Raw genomic sequence first — 24,135 nt, 5'->3', positions numbered from 1 at the left:
GTTCATCCTTCTGTTTGTTGCTTAACATTCATAGTTCAGATGATTTCCTCCATGCATATCACAAGCCTCGACTTGACCTGATTGACATGCATTCACCTGCAAAGATTCAAATTTTTGTGTCAAAGAAGCAATATGTTGTGTTAGTATGTTTAAAGCATCTTCTTGATTTACCGTAGAAACCTTTTTGATGATTATGCGATCAGATGGCCATTGAATAGCATTTTCTGATATTTCATTCATCATTTGCAGTGCTTCCTTTGTGATTTTACCCATATGGAGTCTCCTGCAGCTGCATCTATCATATTTCTAGAAGAAGACTTTAGTCCATGATAAAAAAATATACAATTGCATATGTTCAGGTATGCCATGATGTGGACATTTTCTTAATATTGCTTTTAATCTTTTCCAAGCCTCATAAACTGATTCAATTTTAGTCTGCAAGAAATTAAAAAAATTTCTTGTCCTAACTTTGTGGTTTTAGTTGGGAAAAAATATTTGTTTAAAAATTTTTGAGTCATCTGATGTCATGTGGTAATAGACCCTTGAGGTAAACTTCACAACCAAGTTTTAGCATCCCCTTTTAAAGAAAAAGGAAGCAGCCTTAATTTAATTGCTTCAGGAGAGACTCCATTGTATTTAGCAGTTTCAACTATTTCTAAGAAATCAATCAAATAACTATGTGGATCTTTACTTGGATCACCAAAAAAAGTACATGATTGTTGAATTGTTTGAATTAATTCAGTCCTGATTTTAAAATTGTTGGCTGCTACTGGGGGTTTTCTGACACTAGATTCATAGTTGAAGTGGTCTTGTCTAGCGCAATTCCTTAAAATTTTATTTGCGGGTCTAGGAACCACTTCATCAAACTGATCATCTAGAGCATATGGTGGAATTTCTGGTGGATTAATTTCATCATTCGATCGGTGTTCCAATTTGCTAAAGTTCTGAGAAGTTGATGTTTGTTCTTTCCTACGCTAGTGAATTATTATTTCAATTTATGGATCATAACTGGCTAAATTTTTTATAGAGGAGCAGGTCATAAACTACCTAAAACTTATAAAGTAGAGAAATAAGTTCAATAAAAATAAATAAAGTAAGACGAGAACGAGATTAGCGATAATAATAATAAATAGAAAAGAAAGCTCTCAAAGTAGTACCAAAACACTTAGTCTGAAGTAGATGTATGTCAATCTCCGACAACGACGTCAAAAATTTGACGAGTCCAAATTGCATAAGATTTTATTGCTCGTATTCTGTCAAATTCTAATATAGTGTAAGATATCGTCCCACAGAGATTGGAAAATTTATGCTACAAACTTATGGTAATTTGACTTCTATTTGAGAATCAAATTGATGAAAAGAGAGTAATTTCTTAAGTTTGAAAATAAAGTATTTTAAGAAATTGTGCTTAAAAGATTATCTTGGAGAGGAAGTTAGGAGTTGTTGAATTCACTTGGTATGTTTATTATAGTAAAATTATTATTTTAGTCATTTCTGCAAAATTGTAGAATAACTTTCTAGACTTGATTTATGTGTTTATGAGGAATAAAGATCCTTTGCGAGTAATATTGAAATCAATAAACTTACTTGAGACAATCTCTTCGCGAGGATACAGATTGAAAGAAATAAGATAAAGACCCCTCAAATCAACAATCTTATTTGAGTCAATCCCTCCGCGAGGATACAAATTGAGACAAACAAGATAAAAATTATTTAAATCTATGAAATAGTTCGAGATAATCCTCCAGTGTGGATAAGGATCAAAAGAAACAATTTCAAAGATTTGAAATAATAAGTGACTAAAAATTATTATTACTTATAACCCTTTCTTCTTGATTTTCAGCATTTTTGAACCTTTGAGCTTCGGGTTTGAGTGATTCTTAAGGTCTTAACCATTTGAACTTGGGTAAGATCCAAAACCTTATTCCCATTAGTTTTCATCGGTTTTATCATCTAAAACACCTTTAAATGATGATTTCAAAATAAAAAATTAGAGGTTTTACCAAAAAAATTTAAGAAAGATTTTTCTTTGCTTTGGACCTCGTTTTAACCCATTTTAGCTTGGATTTTATCCTGTAGACTCCTATAACTTTGAGAAATGTTTTTTAAAAATAAAATTTCTAATTTTATCCCTTTTGTTTTCTATCTCTTTTTTCGAACTTGTTTTGGTTCCGACCCGAATATGTACAATTTGGATATCGTTAGCTTTCTTTTAACCCATGGATGCTAATTTTGAATGTTGTAGTTATTTTTGAGGCCGTTCACCAAGGAAAGGCTCCATATTGAAGCACTTTAGACCGAAATTTCATCGTTTTGAGGTAGGTTATGATTACTTCTTTTCAGATTGAGTTGGGTAGTTAATGAATAAGTAAGCATCTTATGGGTTAGGAAAAATAGCTATGAGATTTATATTTTGAGATTATTTTTAATATTGTGTGCCCGTGTAGGGGCTTATATTCCGTTGTGGTTGGTTTGTGATATGTAACATTATGTGTTGCCCCTATGGGAGCTTTATTTGACACCATTGACCTTATTTATGCATTGCAACGCCTTTATTCTAGATTTGATGTCTGTGCGGGGGTTTATTTCGCTAATATATGCCTTTGAGCATTGGCTACTTTGATCACGATAAAAATATTTGAGTTAAGGATTGATATGATATTAATGATGTCTTGCATGCATATTTATTTTAATGGTGCCTAACTGGAGTTGATAATAATAAATTATGAACATATTGAGTTGATTTCTGGACTCACGTATATATATATATATATATATATATATATATATATATACGTGTTGGATGGATTGAATATCGTCATATTGAGTTGATTGTGAGTATTACATCCTCATTCTGTACATATGCATGTCATGAGATACTCATACCATTGAGAAACACTACTTTGAAAGAAAGTTCTCAATTTTGAAAATCCTTGGTCGAGGTCATTTCCCGGCAAGATTGGTTATGATAATTTAAAAAATTTTGGTCTAGGTAATTTGGAAGCAAGATTGGTTTGAGATATGAGTTATAGTATATGAGCTGCGAACCCCTCGTGGGTCCTACCAGGTAGCTACGGGCTCGGTAAGTGTATACAGAAAGTCATGTGATGACTTTCATCATTCATCTCATTCACATTGCATTGCACTGCACTTGCATACGCATCTTGCTTGTTTATCTTAGTTTCCTTGCTTAGTTTCAGTGTATTTTCGTGTATATATTTGTGTTGTTTCTATTTTTTCGTGTACTTATATATTAGAACTGTTAGTAGAGACGATGTAAGCTACCTTTTGGGACTTTTCTGCTTGTAGGTGACATGCTCATAGTATATTTTACTTATCTTATTTTCTGTTTTGCTCAGTTGGCTTATGATACCTATTGAGTACAAGTGAACCATACTCACACCTACTGCGTCCTTTCAGTGTAGATCCTAGTCTGAGCACTTTCCATGGCAGTTAATTTGTGCTTATCTAAGATTGTGATCGAAGTACTGGATTGCTTTAGGGATCAGAGTCGACTTTCGGACCTCCTCTTACTTTATTATGTCTTTACTTGTTTCGAAGATAGAGCTTGTATTTGACTTATGTTCAGATGATGTATTAGATACTTTACACTTTGACACAAGTTTTTGGAGGTTTTATGTTATGTTACTCAGATTTTCGTTTCGTTTATATCTTGTGTTGGTTTGACTTCATTCTAGAAGTCTCTCCTTAGTTTTTTTCATATAATCTGTATCAGTTTGAGTGATTGACTTACTTAGTAAGGCTGAAATGCGATAAATATTATTATGATCTAATTTTTTTTTTGGTTCGCGACAAATTATACCGACTAAAAAAACTATTTTATATAAATTGAAATCGATGAAATAAAAGATACATGAGAAAATTACTCTCGAGATATTAACTTGTTTGAATCTGAATGGCACGGAAGAAGAAAGCACTTTGTTTCAGTTATACGACGTGGCTTTGATGATCCAAAACCGGTAACCGTTTATGTTCAAGGCAGTAAGCGGGAGTCGGTAGAATAAGCGGGAATATTTTTATACTTCAATAGAATAAACCCCTGGAAAAATAAATGTTAGTAGTAGTGTAGTTACTTAAAAATAACACACTCCAATCCCCTCTCTTCCTCTCCGACGAAACACATTATTCACACACCGTGAAATTGCCGGAAAATGGACGAAACCGATGACCCTTTCGCCGGAATTATCAGGAACTGTATCACTACTGCTGATGAAGAAGAACAGCTTCGTAACTGTTCGTTCACAGTGGAATTCGACAACTTCCCGGAATCCTTCTTCGTCTCACAGTCTTCACCTCCGGCCCCGCTAAAACAATTCGGAGTTACTATGTTATCACTTGCGGTTACTGACTCAGTTGATGGAATTCCTCCTCGTGAAAATGAAAAATTCCAATCTCGGACTTGTATCTCCGGCTCCGATGATAAGAGACCTAATATGGTTACATCAGTTTCCGCCGGTGAAGACACTGCGGTGGATTGCGGTGATGGTAAGGAGGCTCAGGTGAGGGTTGATTTGGGGAAGGATAATGACAATCTAGGGTTTTTGAAACCCCGAGAAGTTACCATGAACGGGTGTCGTGGAGGTGACTGGTTGGAAAGAACTGACAAAGTTGAGTATTCGGAAGGTGATTTTGATGAACCGCTGAGGAAGAGAATTAGGATTTGTGAGAAGAACTTACGCATGCAGAGTTCAATCACGGATTTAGAAGTTGAAGAAATTGTGCGAGATGAAGTAGTTGAAGAGGATGGAATAAAGAGAAATGTGGATATTGCTGTAACAAAGTCCGAAGATGGTGAGAATCATGGAAAAAAGCATGCAAATGGGATGAAGGAAAGTTGTACTGCTGGTTACGGTGGAAGCATGAGGGGAAGGCGCGAATTGCCATTATGGATGAGGGGAGGAGAGAAGAATGGGCAAGTAGAGGGTGTTGGAAAGGAGGCAATGAAGAAGGGGCATTTTAAGGACATAATAGAAGTTACAATGGAGGTTTTTCGGAAGAAGGATGGTGAAAACAAGGATGCTGACTTTTTCGAGACTGCTAAGTGGCGAAATATGTTGTTTCCTCGGCCTAGATGGTGGCCACCGGAGCTATTTGTTGATTGATTTCAGGTCAGGAAGCCTACAAAGATTGAAGAATTGACAGTCGTTGCAAGTTGTAAATGTTCTAGTTAGGAAACTTAGTGATCTTGCTAGCTTGTGGGTGCCTCGGCTATTTCTACTGGTACCTGTTACCTCCCGCCAGCTCGTCAACACTGGTCAATATATATGATATTTTAAGCTACTGGCTTACTGCTTTGGTTGCAGCTGATGTAAATTATGCCCTGAAACTGTTTGAATGGAAGTAACCATACGCGAGATGAGATTTCGTCTGTAAAGCTAAAATGGGGTTAATTGTGTAAGATTGATCTATAGTTGATAACAGAGAACTAATTATCCTATTCTAGAATTTAACTAGATCGTGTATCTTAATAACTAATACCCTCAACCTCCTTCCCTTTTAAATTCTCATGAGGACTAGGTTAGTTTTCATTAATGAAATTGCTGGTGGTGGGGCAAATGTATGAGCTACAGGTGTAGTTAAATCAAACCCCGTATTAAGAAATTTACTAAATATGTATAAATATAAAATTTCAAACCAATTCAAATGGTTAGTAGATTCAGTAACATCCCGAAACCATAAAGTTAAAATCTTCAATCCGCCTTTGGCTGGTAGCTAATGATGTAAGACAAATTATCACTAGCTTCTAAGAAAATTTTAAACTGAGATATGTATTGACTAATTGTTAGTGAATCTTCCTTTTTTTTCCTAACATACAAATTTTACAATTCTGCTACCCAAACTATTAATGCAAAAGAAACACTGCCTCCCAAGGTAGGGTTAGGTCTGCATTCTGTCAACCCTCCCTGGACCCCATTTATGGGATTACCTTGGTATGTTGCAAACAACACATTGTGTGGCAATTAATGGCATACTACGATGGAGCAAGGAACTCAGCTCCCTCCTTTTTGAAATTTGAATTGTGTTTCTTAGTCCGTTTTTATTCGCTTTGGTGATGGATGTGTTGACGCGAAATATACAAGGCGAGGTGTCTTGGTGTATGCTTTTCGCGGATGATATAGTTCTGATTGATGAGTCGCGACAAATGGTTAATGATAAGCTGGAGGTTTGGAGACAAACCCTGGAGTCTAAAGGTTTCAGGTTGAGTAGGACCAAGATGGAGCACTTGGAGTGCAAGTTTAGTGGTTCGAGGCAAGAGGAGGAGGTGGTAGTGAAGTTGGATTCTCAGGCGATTTGCAAGAGGGATAGTTTTAAGTATCTTGGTTTTACGATTCAGGGAAATGGAGAGATAAGTGAGGATGTCTCTCACCGTATTGAGGCAGGTTGGATGAAATGGAGGCTAACTTCGGAAATTTTATGTGATAAGAAGTTGCCCCCAAGCTGAAAGACAAATTCTATAGAGTTGCAGTGTTGGTCGGTTAAGAATTCTCATATCCAAAAGTTGAAGGTGGCGGAAATGAGGATGTTGCATTGGATGTGTGGATTCACAAGGGCTGACAGGGTTAGGAATGAAATTATTCGGGAGAAAGTGGGAGTGGTATCGGTGGAGGATAAAATACGGGAAATGAGGTTGAAATAGTTTGGTCATGTGATGAGGAGAGGCATGGATGCTCCAGTTCGTAGGTGTGAGAGGTTGGCCTTGAGAGGTTTCAAATGGGGTAGGGGTAGGCCGAAGAAATACTGGAAAGAAGTGATTAAACGTGACATAGAACAGTTACAACTGACTGAGGACATGACCCTGGATAGGAAGATATGGAGGAAAAGCATTAGGATAGAGGGATAAGGGTGTTGATGAGTCATAGGCAATATTTAGGTGGACTTTGATGTACTTTGTTTGACAATGTACAATTTTTTGTGGATGTCGTACCTATGTTATTTTATCGTGTTCTATGCTTTTGATGCTTTTGTATACTGCCTTTTATCTTGAGTAGGGGGTCTATCGGAAATAACCTCTCTACTTCTTTAGAAGTAGTGGTATGGACTGCGTACACTCAACCCTCCCCAGACCCCAGTATGTGGGAATATAGTGGGTTTGTTGTTGTTGTTGTTTGGAAGAATAACTTTTGTCATCAACAAAACCAACAGATACAAAGGCTGTTCCCAATTTAAGTCGAAAAACTTTACTGCATACAAGCGCTGGCCATTACCATCTTCTCCGAATTTTCAGCTATATTATACAATGTTTGTCAATCTTAACGGGAAAAAGGGGTAAACAACCTTTCCATCAGCTAAATTCAAAATTTTGTTTAATATAGCTCAAAGGGAAAACACAAACACCAGAACATCCCAACTCTTTCAGCAAATCACCACATGATAGGTGATTAACATGCAGACACAATCATCTGGTTTGGCTGAAGTAGCTTCTAGATGCCCTATGAAAGCGCGAACTGTGATACTAACACGAGGGACGTACAAGATGTGGATATACAGAGCTGCTACTGGTGCTTGCTTGTGCAGCAAAACTAGATGTTGGTAGGAGGAGTTCTGCCTGTGCAAAGGAGCTGCTGGATGGCACATCCAGCAGCACGTCCTGGTCATTTTCAAAACGCAACGAATCCAGCACAGGGGAACTATTAGAAGGCAAGGGAAATAGGCATTTTGGGCTGAAGCAAGAACTATTGTTGTCCACTAGTTCCTTCTGCTCATAGCTACTGTTCGTCACCACCTTCTTGGGGCTCTTCATTGCTTTCTTTGCACCTGAAGCGAAATGGTCTGAAAATTATTTTATCAATGATATCGTCAAAGCACATACAGCACATGGAAAATGGAGTTGAGGGATTAATCGATGATATTGTCAAAGCACATACAGCGGATGGAAAATGGAGTTTGTGGATTTTTTGTTACTTAAAGAAAAAATCTACTATATCGCCCATCCTCCTCTTCTACATTAGATGGAGAGAAACGCTAGACAGATTGATGTATTATATAGAAATGATACCCCCGCTCTTTTACTTTCCTTTTTGTTGGCAGGTAACACGGTCAAAGTGAGAGGGCAGTGATTTTCTAATGAATATAAGTTGCATTGCTTGCCTAGATATCAGTCATGAATGCCACTGCTTGCCTGTTTACTATAGTATGTACTGGGATGGAGGATCCATAGGTATATTTAAGAGAAAAAAAGAGAGAGGAAGACAATTATGGAGATGGACTTTTTCTTTTTACCCCTCCCCAGTTTCCATCTTCCATTTCAATAGGTAATTTCTCCTAACAATTATCCAGGGTGAACCAAGCCACCTCACAACAGTAGGCCATGGAACTGACCTTGTATTACGAGCCATGTCACAAAATGCAATGTGTGAAATAACTAGTTAGAAAATTAGACACCCTATGTATTGCAAACCAAGACACTAACAGACACAAGGATGGATACCTTCCACATTCAGGATACTCTACCACATCTCGTAGACATATGCCCACTTACTACCCTGTGTAACCCTGTTCCTTTTATTTGTTCCTTGCAGATTACAATACCAGAAATAACGAATATGCTAGATACCTTAATGGGAATTACTCAAATTAAGTCCACTTACCTATCTATCTTCTTTGTGCTATCTCTGCATTGAGCACTCACGTGTAAAATTTGATCTCCTCTCACAATCCTTAGGTAAATATTTGTTGTGGTTGAAAACATAATTAAGTAAATAGCAGTGTGCTCTATGGTCTCTCTTAACAACTTGAGCTTTTAGATGAGATGGTCACACACTTCAACATAGTATTGCGTTCGAGTCCCACTGTCACCCATTAAAAGAAGAACTCACAGTTGCTTGGTCCATTTAAAAGATCAGATCGGCATGTGAGGGAGCCTGTTGAAAACATAATTAAGTAAACAAGCATGTGCTCTCTCTAACAATTTAAGTTTTTAGATAGGTGGTTTCACACTTCAACAACTTCCAAGAGAACTAGTCAAGCAACTATGAGGAATAATGTCATAACATTGTTGAAAAAACAAAAATTGGAAAGAGAGGCACACCTGTATACGTTGGATGGTGTCCCTCCAGTGGCCTCTTCACATTCACTGAATGACCAGTGCCAATAGCATTGGCCCCTCCTGGATCTTCAGAACCACTGGTACTACTTCTACATTTTGTGTCCTAACACAAACAAGATTAGTTTCAGTAAAATTGCACTATTTATTTAGAAGTAGTAATATGTTCATTTATATATATATTAAAAGAAAAAGACCTAACCTTGAGAAGGTTATACTTTTCCACCCACTTTGACTTTGTTAAATAGCACAATATTAACCTCTTCAAGGTCCTAGAGTCTTGTATTGTCACCCCTGACAACGAGCTATCGAAAACACCTTCTGCAAGAAGTTTCTGGAAGGAAGACAAATTCTCCTCAAAATGAGAGCTCTCGAACATGCTTTTAAGACTGCAGATATAGGAACAAGAAAAACACAATCAGAGCTTGACCAGGATGAAGTAGGAGGACGAAGAAGAGGAAGAATAAGAGAACTTGATACTTGCTTCTCACTGAATATGATTTTGTTATTAATAGTTCAGTGGTGTATCTGTTAAAACTTCCGACAATTAAAAAAGGATACGAATACGAAGTAAATTGTACAAACCTATCTGGGGGTGCAAAAGAATCAACAGGAGCTAAGTATTTTAGTAGTTGCTGCTGTTCATCACTAGAGAAATGCCTCACGAACTCTTCATAATTAAGTACATCCTGAACCAGATTTATTATAATCATATAAGTTTTGAAGCATTGCAGCAGAGTATTGCTTGGATCCATACTGGTAATAATTAACAATTGACAACAGAGCAACAACAACAACAACAAACCCAGTGTATTCCCACTTCGTGGGGTCTGGGGGGGGTAAGATGTACGCAGTCCATACCTCTACCTCTGATGAAGTAGAAAGGCTGTTTCCGAAAGACCCCCGGCTCAAGTTACGAGATATCAAACAAACACATAGTACAGCACAGAAGCAGATGACATAACATAGATACTGCAGCCATAAGGAATATAAAACAGAGTAAAGCAGGAATGCAGGAATATAAAGCAGAGGAAAGCACACAGATTCGTAACAAACATAGAACACGGAACACGGAACAGAACATTGAATACGGAATCATACCAGGAATACACCCCCACCAATTACCTCCCTACATTAGCGACCCGAACAGGCCCTAATCCTCTGCCGTAATTCGCGTCTTCCAGACCTTCCTATCTAGGGTCATGTCCTCGGTAAGCTGTAACTGTTCCATGTCCCGCCTAATCACCTCACCCCAGTACTTCTTCGGTCTACCCCTACCCCGTCTAAAACCATCCAACGCTAGCCTCTCACACCTACGGACCGGGGCATCCATGCCCCTCCTCTTCACGTGTCCGAACCATCTCAATCGTGCTTCCCGCATCTTACACTCCACTGAAGTCACCCCAACCTTCTCCCGGATAGTCTCATTCCGAGCTCTATCCCTTCGGGTCAGTCCACACATCCAGCGCAACATCCGCATTTCTGCCACCTTCATTCTTTGGGTGTGGGAGTTCTTAACTGGCCAACACTCCGCTCCATACAGCAAGGCCGGACGGACTACCACCCTATAGAATTTACCTTTAAGCTTGGGCGGCACCTTCTTATCACACAGCACCCCCGATGCAAGTTTCCACTTCATCCATCCCGCCCCGATACGGTGCGAGACATCCTCGTCAATCTCACCGTTACTCTGGATCACGGACCCGAGGTACTTGAACTTATCCCTTTTCTTTACCTCCTGCGCTTCTAGCCTCACCACAGAGCAACAATCAACTTTAAAATTTATCAATTCATTCTTAGTTAGAGATGAAGCAAAGCCATGTAAACTGCAAGATATATTTGCGATTCAAACATATTCAGATGATAATCAAAAGCATTTTTTAGTTACAGACGAGCAAAATCCATGAACACAAGGAAATATTCTGGAATACGAAATGTTTTCCAGTTGCACAGACAAGTGGACCTTGTAGGAAGTAGTCCACTGATATATTAGGTGTAACAAAAGTTATTCATAATGAAATCAAGAGACAGCAACAGACCTTCAGGTCTACATGGCACAGTGGTGAACTATGATGTCCAAGAATGTGCAGTTTTTCAAAGTGATCCTTATCCCTGCATTTTAAAATAAAATCAGAGGATGGAAAGCACACATCAACCCAAACAAAAGGGTTGGAAGCTCTTGGAATTGGGGATCTTTTTTATATATCTTCATGATGCATATTGATTCTTTTGTGGAGCCACATCACAACTAACATTAATAGGATATTCAAGCCTTTAAAAGCTCCTATCCATTTTCTTCCCGTCTAACACATGCAGCAGCCTTTATTCCTCAAGACATTTTTGCATGCTAGCAAGATTAACGAAAAAAGCACCTTTTAATCTGGTGTTGTTCCATTCCCTGACTATTAGACTTCTTGGTTCTCTCAGTGCCCAGATTTGGCAAATTGACACCCCTATTAATATTTACAGGTGGGGTGGACAATCGCGAATAAGCCTCATTTACATTATGTAGCTTATTATTAACCGGCAGGGAGCTGGCTTCTGATTCTTCTTCTCTACCTATTGAATTCGGATGTCGAATAAGCACACTTCCATGTCCTATCTCAACCGAGACCATAGGCTTGTGACTCTCAAAAAGCAAATCTTCTTCAGAAGATCCAGAGAAATATGAAGATTGTTGTTCATGTAGGATGGTACACAGGTCTTTAGTGAGCTTTTCAACTGACGACTGCTTTGAACGACTTATGCAGGTTCTCTTCCTTGAAGGCACCATTGCTTCCCATTTGTTGGATTGGGCAGGGCCTGATTAGCACAATTAAAGGGAAAGTATTTCATGCAGCCATAGAATCACCCCATTATGCAAGAATTCAGTGAGCTTTGTGCTTCAACTGCGAAGTGAAGGTTAGAATGCACAAGACAAATACAAAGTATAACCAAAGAACAGAAAAAAAGGTGAAGTATGCATATCATATGTGGTAGAAAGAAGATACTATTCAAAGTAACATTTGATTGAGAGAAGAAGAAAAAGGACTAGATTTTACCACCGAGTTTTCACTAGCGAAGGTATTAACCCTGAGGGTAATATTCGTAATTCAATCAAAAGATGTAGAACAGAAACTATAAGCATCACCAAATATGACGGCCTACAGAATATTTCAAGTAGCTAACAAGAAAAGATATACAGGAGCATATCTACATCTTGACGAATCAAATGATTCAGTTACAATATTATCAAGCCTTTGTAGTTTATTGGCTCTGTTCCAATATCAAGCTTTTGTAGTTTGTTGACTCTTTGGAAATAGAGCCTGCATTACCTGTCAAATCACTTGCTTCAGTACTACCAAATTGTGCAGAGCTCTCAGTGTTTGAGATGGCAGATCCAGAACTTGATCTATTGCTTGTATCTTCATCTAAACCCTTAAGGAAACCCTGATTATAATCAGGAGTTTTAACTACAGTATTATCATAATTTTGCTTTTGTTTCAGCACCTTGGCCTCTTTGCTCTTCAAAGACATGTTTTTGATCCTAGACATCCTATAATCCTCGAGATCGTCAGATTCCGGCCTTGCATGCAGAGGAGTATAATTTAACAAGGTCCCTTTTGTTCTCCACCGAGATCCACATGCATTGCACAGTATTGGTTTTTCTGGAGGCCCATTGCGCCAAAGTGGGGTGCCTGCGGCGTACTTTGACATTAAGAGTGCATTCTACATATATATGGAGGGAAGAAATAATGGCATCTGAGAACTGAAAATAGGAAGTCAACACACATAACAAGAACATTAGCATACCCCTGGAACAATACTCTTAAATATGCAATGTGAATTTGATCACTTTTATTTACTTGATCTTTTCCTTTTTCTTGGTTTTCTCTTTTTTCATTAATCTGGGGGGGTGGGGGTGGGCGGGTTAACAGGCAAACCTTGGGACGGAAGTTGTTTAGTATTAAAGAGGCAACATAGGAGTTGGAGAGGAGATCAAGGAGCAAGAAAAGGAAACAAGATCATGGAGTGGGAGAACAAAGGAAGCATCTAAGCAATAAAAGGAAAAAGGAAATTCATTTGCCTAACGTCTCATGGGCAATGGCAATGTGCCGTAATAGTCACTTAGTCTGCAAATTAATGGAATGATATACGATGTTTCTTTTTCAAGTGGTTTAATTGTAAAGGTATAATTAATACCAGCAATTGATTTGGGTACTTTTAGAAAGAGAAAACAATAGGATAAAGAACATAAACTTTTAATTGTTGTCAAGAGAAGTGAACTAAGGAAATTCTTCTTCATGGTACAACAAGACAAACCAAAAGGTCCAAATTCTTATAGAACAACTAAGCCAAGACTAGAACACCATAAATAGGAGCGAAAAACTGGATTGAATTTGCACCTCAAAAGTCACGGCATTGCATGAATTTCTAAAGATATTTGCTTGGGGACATTATATTTACTAATACAATGTGACATCAGTAAGAACTTCCTATGAACCCAAGCTGAAGACATAGCTATAGGCTACCAAACCAATTTCTCACCTCATCTTCCAGAAAATATGCTATCTAGGTTGCGTACAAGCTAAAAAAGCTTTTTACAATGTCAACAACTACTTTAAGTAGCACCAGCGCTGGAGGGGAAAGCCAAACTTGACAATTCTTTTTAGACAAGCTGAACGATGAAAGTTCCAAATGTGGTAGGTTATGCAGCAAAAGACGAGATACGATTTCAAAAGGATTTCGCTAAATGAAGCAATACAAATTACTACATTCATGATGTGTTGCATCTATGCCTCTAAGGTAGGGGTAAGGTCTACATACACTCTACCCTCTCTAGACTCCACAAAGTGTGATTATACTGGGTACATTGTTCTTGTTGTTGTGATGTTTTACATCTGACTAGAGCAAATGGATATAGAATATTCACAGTCGATCACAACATGTTATCAAGTAGTAGTTGATTCACTTGATTGATTCATTTTGGTTGCTAAGAATATATAAGTTTGTCTATGTAAGGACACGTTTTCAATGTTAAAGACAACCCAAGCAGGATAAACACCGATTACTACATAAACTTGAAACCAAGGAGCTAATTTCATGAGGTAAAAAAACGCTAGTGAACACTAGAAACCTTTGATCAGAGAATGCTGATTAAGAATGTGCTACTGCACCAGCGTTGTGAATCTAGAGTAAAAATGAAAATAAGCATGAGGAGCAATCAATATCCTCGGGTGATCACCCTTCAATTATAAAGATCAGGAACATAACTTTGAAAAAGACCAGTCATTATTGGTAGACATTTTTATGATGTGTTGGTGATTAGAGGAACTATTTGTTCGTGATTAGAGGAACTATAATGTCAAAGAGCAAGAATTCTGTTGGCGCGAAAAGTGACCCAAGAGGAAGTACATTTTGACATTTAGAAATTGAACAAGGAAAAGAAGTACAGGATGAAACATCCCCTGGTGCATTAATCTATAAAAACGAAACTACAAATAATGTTGTATTAATGACTAGAGGAACTATAAATAGGGATGCAAATTGACCTCCATAATCGCCCATTTTCCTTTACACTCTTAGCAAGATTTGAACAAATACATCTTCCACAAAGGAGTTGATGGATTGGCTAGTACACAACATAGTGATGGCCAATGAAGAACGTTGGGAATAAACAGAAACCATCCAGAAAAAAATTGCAACACAAACCCAGTAAACTATTCTAGAGATTTAAGTGAATACAACAAAAAAACATTCCTACTGAAATCCCACAAGTGGGGTCTGGGGAAGGAAGAGTGTACGCAAACCTTACCCCTACATCGTGGTGTTTAAGTGAATGTACAAGCAAAATAAACTCATATCACTCATCACTTTTTATTGGTCAGTGATCTCTTCCCTTATGAAGCAACCAACATATGAGTATCAGTTCAATAATTGAACAACTAAACTAATCCAATAAAAAGGAACAATTTTTATGGGATAAAAGACAATTTTTTCCCTAAAGATTAATAATTCATGAGAGAAACAAAATACATTAAAGAACCAAGAACTCACTTGTAACACCACAATGATAACAAGGTCCTTGCTTTCCCATCTGTTCAATTTCTTTTTGTCCCTTAATTGTTCAATTAATTTTTTCAGTATCTTATATTTGGTATATATATGTTACTGGGTATCAAAATTCTACAGGAAACACCAAAAACTCAAGATGACCAAGAACAGTTTGTATATAAAAAGTCCCAAAAAAGCCACTGAAAATAGCAAAATTTATGAACAAGTAATGAAGGGATTAAAGATGGGATTTTTTTTCTTTTTTCAGCTGAGAATTTGTACAATACAATGAAGAAGAAAAAAGGGTACTGAAATTTATAGGAACTTTATGAACATTTAGGAAAAAGGAAGGTGAAATGTGAAAGGAAATGGGGTTCTTGTTGTTTTTGTAAATGAAGAAGTAATAATACTTGCTTTTTTTTCTTTTTTCTTTTTTCGGTGTTAAATCTTCTTGAAATGTTCCAATCCTTCTTATTTATTGGAAACAGAAATTGCATTTTGCTTCTTTTTAAAAAAGAAATTGTGAATAAATTAACTTTATTATTTCCTCCGTTTTAAAAAGAATAATTTATTTTAATTTGACATAAAATTAAAAAAATAAAAATTGTGTCAAATATATCAAAATATCTTTTTTAAATGAACTAAAAAAGGAAGTAAATAATTTTTTTTAAACGGGGAAGTATGTCATTATGAAGAATATTACTGCTAATGTCCTTGTTGACTATAGGTTATTTATTCCCCATAACCACTAACATGTGAAAATTTTTCCAACCACCACACTGCAAATGCAAACTCCTTCACCCAAAAAAAAAAAAGGAAAAAAAATTTAAACTGTTTTTATTGTTTAAGAATTACTCTTAAAGTAAGGATCAAGATTAGGATATTTTTATAATTTTTCTTTTTTAAAAAAGACACACGGTATAAGAAATTAAAGGAACAAAAAAGTAATGGCAAGAAAACAACAAAGAGAAACAAACAAAGATATTTGTTTTGAACCTTTTTATCAAACTTCCTTTATACCCTTTTGCCTATTTTGATAAGTAAAAATATCTAATATTCTTATATGCCTTGTGGTGACATGATGTTTGATTAGTTTAATTTATCTTGCAGTAGTAGGTCTTCTTAATTGAAGGCTTCTTCTTGATTTGGTGCAATATGTGCTTTAGTTATTGGTCATCACTCTTCACAACCATAGCTACATTTTGACCATTAGATCTCTCTTTCTAAAGTGATTAATATAATAAAGGGTCCCACTCATTGGCATGCACTGACTAGGTTCTCATTTTTACTACTAGGTCTTTCAATAAAGTGGCTATCAACATTTATGTCTCATATATCATGTAGTACTTGAGAGTAGTGTGTTGTGAACATAGGAGAGTTGTAAGATAAAAGTCTAATTTGGACATTTGATAATAAGGCATGAAACTGACATCAATTTTTACTTTTACAGCAAAAGCTCTGAGTTAGCAGGATCAAAAAAGTAACAAACATAATGTAGTATATCTTAAAAAAAATGAACAAAATAAGCAGTAATTCATCTTCGTATTGACATATATGAGAAATGAGTTATTCCCTCATGAGCTTGAGACTTTAATAGCAGAAATAATATTACAATCACACATGGAGAAGTTTGTCTCTCTTGTTAATTTTTAAAGTTCACTTCTGTTTTCAGTAACAAAACCAATCAGTTACAAAGCTTACAGAAAAAACTACACCTTTATGCTGGGAATGAAAAAATCCCATCGACACGATGTATAATTTACAACAGAAAACATGACTAGCATGTGTAATTGAAATAAACAGAAGTACATTCCGGCATCTACTCATTCCAAATTTATCAGATGCTCTGAAAGGGACAGCCAGACAGATCCTTTTCATTCATTCAATCGCCAAAACCATGCCACATCTAAGAAGCAAAACTATATGAATTGTTATAGTTTTAATATCAAGAACAATTTTATACTCTACAAAATCATCTTACTTCTGGTGTAATCTATGTAGATGCTTTATCATGGTCATGCTTGTTGACCACATTTTCTGCACTTAGTAGTTTCTCCGCACGATGTTTCACAAGAAAAATTTGTTTCTGCAAGATATTCATCATCTCCTTCGTTCTATTCTCCCCTCCTTCAAGCTGCATTTTCACTATTACTCTGCTTCCATGTTTATTGGCTTGAAATAGTAATCAATAGCAGCCTCTTGTATGCATTCACCCATTTTTTCAAATAATGAGTCCAACTGAGAAGATCAGCCAAAGCACCAGGAGTGGCACATAACATCAGTAAAGTACTAGAGTGAACTTTGAAGCCAACTATACTATGTATTAAGTTCCTAATACCTCAACGTCATAGTACTATAAGTGAATGAAGCAGATGTTAAAATGATGTAAAGCCAGTTTCTAAAAGAATGTATGGGAAGAAACACACAGAGTAAACAAGAACACTGTTTGAGTACAATTCAAAATCCAAATATTGAAGATCAAGGTCAGACAAATCTGTAGGAAGTCACTGGAGTAGCAACTTGAAGATCAAGGTGAGTGGTGACATTGACGAAGCAGCATGTGCTAAAGTCGAAGCACTAAGAATTAGCAGAGACAGCCACATAATAAAAGCAAGAAATCAAGAATGAAAGGCTCGAAAATTAACAGTACAATCGAGTAAAAAGCAGCTTAAAACTATCAAGGACATCATCAATCAACTTGGTTCAAGATGCTTGGCTTGAAAGGACTGCCAAGTTCCAAATACCAGCAATTTCTCAAATTCAATCTATTCAAAAAGAACAATTCATTCAATGATTACATGCGTGCCGAGGTTTCCTTCTAAATCAGGATTTCAGGCATTAACAAACAAAAATTGGAACAAATAGATCAGGTTTTCATTCAAAAGTTAAGGTTTGAATGATGCAATCTCAATTTCTAGGTTATCTACAATTTTCCTTCCCCTTTTTTTTGGTTGGGGGAGATAAGTTAGTTTATATGATGCGCAGAAGAGTTACACAGTTCTCAGTAGTTAGGTAACTAATTTTAATGTGGCCAAAAATCATAGGTTAGTCTAGGTTCACACCTGAAAGTGAGACAAATTAAGCTCAAGCAAAGTCGAAACGGGTTAGTTCATCAGCCAGTTGGCTTATTCAATTGCATTCCACTTTCTTCTACGTTCTCCTAGAGCTAGGAGTATAAGAGCTCAGCGGTTAAGACTTAAAAAATTGGAGTTCAGTGGTCCTAAAAAATATACCCACTTTGTACGCTGAAAATAGAACCTTTTGTGAAATTCATTCAAGTTGCCTCTGTCTGTGCCAGAAGAAGAGGGCAAGAAAGTTAGACTTTCTGAAAAGAGTAACATCTGGAGGAGTAAATAATATGAAAAAAAGAAAATAGCCGCGAGCTCGTGATGACGCTGGTTCGAAACAATTTCTAGAGACAATGGCATAAAGAAGCACGAGGCGAAGAAGGGCTTGGAGAGGACATTAGAGAAAGAAGTGACACTTGGTCTTGGAACCTTTGACAAAGAGAATCATGTGTTGGAAATTGCTAGACTGAAGACTAAAAGACATGGAAGCACTGTTACATACTGCTATCTTCCACCACTCTACCAACCAAGGCTTAGGTAGATGAAAAGATATCACCTACCTTTTATTTACCAATGCTGGGATTTGAATCTTGAAACAATTTTCATCCTACTTTATTGACCACTGGATCATGCCCTTCTGTGCTAAGGTTCTCTCAATTTTTAGAATAATTTTTCCACACAATTGTTTTTGCTCAAAAAGTTTATAATTGTTACACCAACTTCCAATTTTCAAAAACTACTCTTTGAGCACCTTACAAAGTCATGTTTCTTGAACAAAATGTCTCCACTTTACAAGTACCCATTAAAAAAGATATCCAACTCCCAAGGCTCCATATCAATCGCGTCTTCAAACTAATTGAATGCCTATCTGCTGCTCATGACTAGTTTCTATTTGGAGCGCAGACAAAACCTATGTTGCTCAGACTCTTTACTTTCGGTGCTGTACCCATGTCGACACGACATGCATGTGGGATCCGAACCCGATCTAGTCAACAGATTTTGGATACTTTGACCAAAATCAACAGGAATTCTGGACAGATTCAATGGAAAGGAGTGACCTATTTTGGGTACTTTCAAGAAAATGGAATACCTCGTATAGAAATTTTTATGTCACTCCTTTTCCTTTTATCTCCTTCCAGATTCTCCTCTTGATCAATATATTTTCCTCAAGCTTTCCACATGATATCTCATAATTTAGATTACATAACTCAATTTTTAGATATTCGAATTATTTTAGCCAAATCCGCACACCCATATCCCCGGATCTTAAAATTTAGATCATGAAGGACCCGGCCTCTAGATCCGCACCAGTATCGGACAGTCGCACCCGAGTCCGAACAACTTAGGACAAAATGAAGTCTCAGAGACTCTCTATAAGATTACTGAGGATGATTGTGAGTAATGAAGTTAGATCCTCTCAGCTGCAATGCTATGCTCTAGCTAGTTCACGAGGCATTAAGCTTGTTTTCCGAAAACACTCCAAAAACAGATGCATATTAAGGTACAGAGCATGGATGCAGGAAAATAGGCCCACTGCTCATCTGGATTCTGGAATGCCCTTTATAGCATTGTGAAATAAATCCGACATTCTCTTGGAGAGATCAAGAATGACATAACACTACCTCTTTTGTAAATTGTACACGGCAATCCTCAGGAGAGCAGAACATTATTAAAGAATTAAATCAGTGCCACCAAGCTAATAGTCCATCAGCATGCCTCTGAATTGAACAAGAACATAAACAGAAGTCTTCAGTGCAAGAAGTAAACAACAGGGTAAAATTCAAGAAAATTGTGAACTCACAGTTTCCTCTAGCTTCTTATTCTCCACTATGTGCCCAACTTCTGACAGAATCATTTGTTCAGGCATCTTCCTTATGACTACCTTCCTCTCCTCTGGCTGTTCAGACATGAGACACGAAGAGAGAGAGAGACAAAATAATAAGAGCGTAGAACCGAAAAAAAAAACACTAAAAAAATCTACCACTAAAACTTTTACATTTTGGATTTGTTAACTTTCTTCGAGGTCTCTCCTTACTTAATGTAGACCCAAGAAATCATCTAAGTTCCACGATGCAGAAGCATGGACAGTTCTTTTATATTAAAAGGAAGTAGAGAGTGTTAGCAAAGAGAATCCAAACCCAATTCAACTTTTACATTTTTTCTTTTTTGCTTTTGATTATCTAGGTGTTCCGGGCTCAAGTTTCTATCAAAGGGATAATCAATTTTTTTACATGTCAATAACCAGCAGATCATCTCCCTAGAAAATTGCTTTCATGCAGAATTTGGAAGCACCCCCCCACCCCCCTACCCCTCCATCAAAAGAACCTAGATGCCTGATGGAAAACGAAGCTTGTGAAATTGTAACCCAACCTAACAGATATTTGCATAAACTTTTCGCTATCTGGAATGCTATAACACGCTATGCCTCAACGTCTCTGATCCAGCAGTCGAAAGTCTGTATACTAGCATTATAGATGCTAAATATTCAATTTGCATATGAATATAAATAGATGCACTATACATAAATCTTAGTACCGCACAAAAATGAATCGAAAAGGGTACCACGGCTCCATTGGTGATTTGAGTTGTATGTATGTATCCAACCAAACAAAGTTAGTCCGTGTTGACATCTTATTACTACAGGCAAGCTCACATCCTTAGTTTGGCTCCATGTAATTAAAAAAACAAACAACAATACCCCATGCCAGAACAACAAGAAGTCTGCCAATAAAAAGGTAGTCATTTTTAATGCAACCAAGGGTGTGGCCTAGTGATCAATGAAATGTGTTGAGAACCACGGCCTCAGGTTCAAACTCTAGCAGAGACAAAAAACACTAGGTGATTTCTTTTCGTATGTCCTAGCCTTGGTGAAATAGAGTTCCTTGATACTTGTTGGTGCGAGGTTTGGCGGGTACCACATGAAATTAGTCAAGGTACATGCAAGCTGACCCAAACACCACGATTATCATAAAACAATATCGTAATCACTAATCCCTCCGTTTCAGATTGTTTGTCTACTTTCCTTTTTTAGTTCATTTCAAATAGAACGTCTCTTTCCTTTTTTGGCAGCTCTTAAACTCCAATGTGTGCAGGTTTAAGCCCACAAAATTAAAGGATATTTCTGCATATTTGACATATAATCAGTTTAAGGCCACCAAATTCAACAGTCTTTTTCAGTTTCTTAAATTTCACGTAAAATCAAAACTAGACAAACAGAGCAACCGGCACTAATTAACCATATAATGCAACAAATAGCATAGCCTTCCATATTTCGTTTTCTTCTTTTTTTTTCCTCTAAAGAATTTCCTTTTACAATCGGACTCAACATTTCCAATCGACTACAGCTTGGATCAATAAGAAAATGTTGAAACAGCCAAAGCTCAAAGCCTCAAACGGACCAACTACGCCTCGATCTCTACATCTAATCCGCTATATTTTGCTGCATTTCCTTCCACTACTTATAATTTGTGGAGATATCCACGCCTCAGCCTGAGTTTATTTATTCAATTTTTTTATTTTTTTTTTCAACCGTAATTTGTGGTATATTACACGAAAAGAGGGGAAAAGAGATTTATACTAATGATAAACGTAGAATCAGATTTAGCACTAAGAAATCGAAATGAGAATAGAGAAAAGATCGGATTCTACCTTCTTCGTAGCCTGAAGAACCCGAATATAGAGCTGGTCCGTTTGTTTTCTGCCTTTGGTGAAAATTCAGATTTTTCACGAAAAAATAATTTTAAAAATGAAAAAAAATTCAAATACGCACTCCATTTTAAAATAATTGGAGTTGTTAATTTGACACTCTCCTTTACAAATATTTATTTTATTAAATTAATTTATTAATTATAATTTTAAAATATAAATTTAAGTATATACACTTTAGGGCTCATTAAGACTGTGTTTGCATACAATTAAAATCTAATCAAACTAGATTTTAATCATTTTTTTAGGTGTTTGGTAAAATTAAAAAGAGCTTAAAAAAAGTTAAAAGTGAATTAAAAAAATAAAAATTGAGAAGTTGGATACCCCAGCTTTTTACTTTTTAGATTAAATTTTTTTTTTTTAGGTTTGATCAAAACATTTACCTTTTTATCCCTTATATTTTCTTTTAATTCCAATAATATCCTAAGCTTTGTAGCCCTTGTTGATTTTTCTTTCTTTCTTTTTTTTTATCGTTTTTTTTTCATCTTTTCTCTTCATCTTTCTCCTTTATTTTCAGAGAATCTATCATTACATAAGAAAACACTCAAAAATTTAATCGTCAAATCGAGTTTGTGTTAAGTTCTTCTCTATCCGTTCATATAGAATCTCCGCATGTTATTTAAATTTTAAAAATTGATTCTTTTTAATAGTTTGTTTCATTCCTAAAAATTTTATGTTGTTTACACGCTTGCAATATTACAATATAATACTATATTTATATAAAAAAAATATCTTAAAATTTTTATTTTTTAATATTTAAAAATAAAAAAGTAACTTATATTTATAAATTGACCTGGCATAATCACTTTATGTTGAAATTGTATTTAAATAGAAATTATTTTTGAAGTATTAGAATTCAAAATCATAAATAATTCACGTTATTATGTGTTAACAGCATTAAGGATATTTAAGTCATTTTGACAACAAAAAAGTGATTGACAACACTTGTTTATCAAATACATCAACAAATTTTTTCTAGTTTCAACACTTCTATCCAAACACTTATCTACTTAATTTAAAAGCACTTATTTTAAGCTTTTAATCATTTAAGCTAAAAAGTAATTTTTTTAATCCTATCCAAACGGGCTCTAAGTGCATTTGTTTTTTATTAAGAGTTTAACTCTTAATAGGTCTTAATCATTCATATCTAGAATCAAGTCTTAATAGATCTGAAGAGGTATTCTAGTGTTGGATAATATTCACCACCACTCTATTCATAATCATCAGTCACCACCTCTGCCATCGCCATCATTGTCAACCATCACCCACCACCATCAATCATCTCCACCATCACAACCACCACCAACAAATATCGCTAACCACTATTGACAACCATTACCACACATACTACCTTTATTATTTTAGTTATATTTAACGTCACCACCGCCGTTAACAACACCACCATCATCAACCACTACAAGTCAATCCCTACTATCGACCAACTCATCTATCACAACTAGCACCACCGCTAACTACCATTAATACATCACAACCTCCACACATTCTTCGACGGCCACCACCATTGTTACTAGTAACGCCACCTCTACCATCACTTCAATCACTATCATCGCTACAATTTATCTCTACTAACAACCATCTCCACCATCACAACTAACAATATCTCCAACTAGCACCAAGACCTTGTCAACCATGATTCATTCATTTTTCAATCATCACAATCAACACCTCCAACTACTAACATCAAGCAACATCACATCACAATAACCACCACCACTATCAACCACCACCATCATAACAGTCACTACAATACCAATCATTACAACTATAACCACTAACATTACTAATAACTAACATCAATCATTGTCACCGCAACCACCATTATAAACCGTATCCACTATCACTAACAAGCATAAATATTTTTTTCAATCAAATAATAATTTTATTGTATTAAATTACATACTTTTCTGATATATATATATATATATATAATTAGTTTTTTATTTGAATTCTTTTTTTTATTTTATAATATATATAAATAATTTTTTTTTGTACATTTAGATATTGAAAAACAAACAGTTTTAATCATTCAATTTTCAGATCTAGAGACAACTTCTTAATCATTCAGACGTGCATTCAGATTCAGACGTCTGAATCTTAAAAAAAACAAATGCAGCCTTTGTATAGTTACTTAATGATGCGCGATATTGGAAGAACATAATTATATTCTTCCGAATTCATTAAAGGAACTAATAAATTGAACAACTATTTAAATTAAAAGTGTAAATGTCCTTATAAATATTGTTG

General features: G+C 36.1%; 1 protein-coding gene, 1 long non-coding RNA gene and 1 other non-coding gene across 9 annotated transcripts; 1 reads left to right on the top strand and 2 right to left on the bottom strand.

Annotated features, from left to right (window-relative positions):
• The first annotated feature begins 361 nt into the window (after window positions 1-361).
• Window positions 362-465, top strand: LOC124899878. The gene has a single exon (XR_007057441.1). It is a non-coding gene; the product is annotated as a small nucleolar RNA R71 (small nucleolar RNA).
• Window positions 466-7,163: 6,698 nt separating this feature from the next.
• Window positions 7,164-15,546, bottom strand: LOC107872918 (GATA transcription factor 26). 5 transcript variants are annotated; one of them, XR_001675032.2, is made up of 9 exons: window positions 15,101-15,546; window positions 12,379-12,741; window positions 11,437-11,866; window positions 11,104-11,176; window positions 9,650-9,753; window positions 9,267-9,453; window positions 9,050-9,170; window positions 8,610-8,882; window positions 7,549-7,776 (listed from the first exon to the last, which is right to left on the bottom strand). XR_001675032.2 is itself a non-coding variant. In XM_047413572.1 (8 exons), exons 2-8 carry the CDS (start codon window positions 12,596-12,598, stop codon window positions 7,475-7,477), a joined length of 1,452 nt encoding a protein of 483 aa, XP_047269528.1. In that variant the 5' UTR covers window positions 12,599-12,751; window positions 15,101-15,546; the 3' UTR covers window positions 7,164-7,474. The 5 variants fall into 5 exon arrangements, 3 of the variants coding, with proteins under 3 accessions (XP_047269528.1, XP_016575075.2, XP_016575076.2); XR_001675033.2 differs by having other exon boundaries at window positions 7,658-7,791; XM_047413572.1 differs by lacking the exon at window positions 8,610-8,882 and having other exon boundaries at window positions 7,164-7,791; window positions 12,379-12,751.
• Window positions 15,547-16,939: 1,393 nt separating this feature from the next.
• LOC107872919 lies at window positions 16,940-21,932 on the bottom strand. Of its 3 annotated transcripts, none has more exons than XR_001675036.2 (4): window positions 21,814-21,932; window positions 19,967-20,062; window positions 19,788-19,883; window positions 16,940-17,335 (listed from the first exon to the last, which is right to left on the bottom strand). It is a non-coding gene; the product is annotated as an uncharacterized LOC107872919 (long non-coding RNA). The 3 variants fall into 3 exon arrangements; XR_001675034.2 differs by lacking the exon at window positions 21,814-21,932 and adding an exon at window positions 20,701-21,807; XR_001675035.2 differs by lacking the exon at window positions 21,814-21,932 and adding an exon at window positions 20,728-21,807.
• Window positions 21,933-24,135: the final 2,203 nt, after the last annotated feature.

Source organism: Capsicum annuum, chromosome 6 (genome assembly GCF_002878395.1).
Source record: "Capsicum annuum cultivar UCD-10X-F1 chromosome 6, UCD10Xv1.1, whole genome shotgun sequence".
Lineage (NCBI taxonomy): Eukaryota > Viridiplantae > Streptophyta > Magnoliopsida > Solanales > Solanaceae > Capsicum > Capsicum annuum.
The sequence above is the reverse complement of the archived record's forward strand: the minus strand, read 5'-3'. Positions and strand labels throughout refer to the sequence as shown.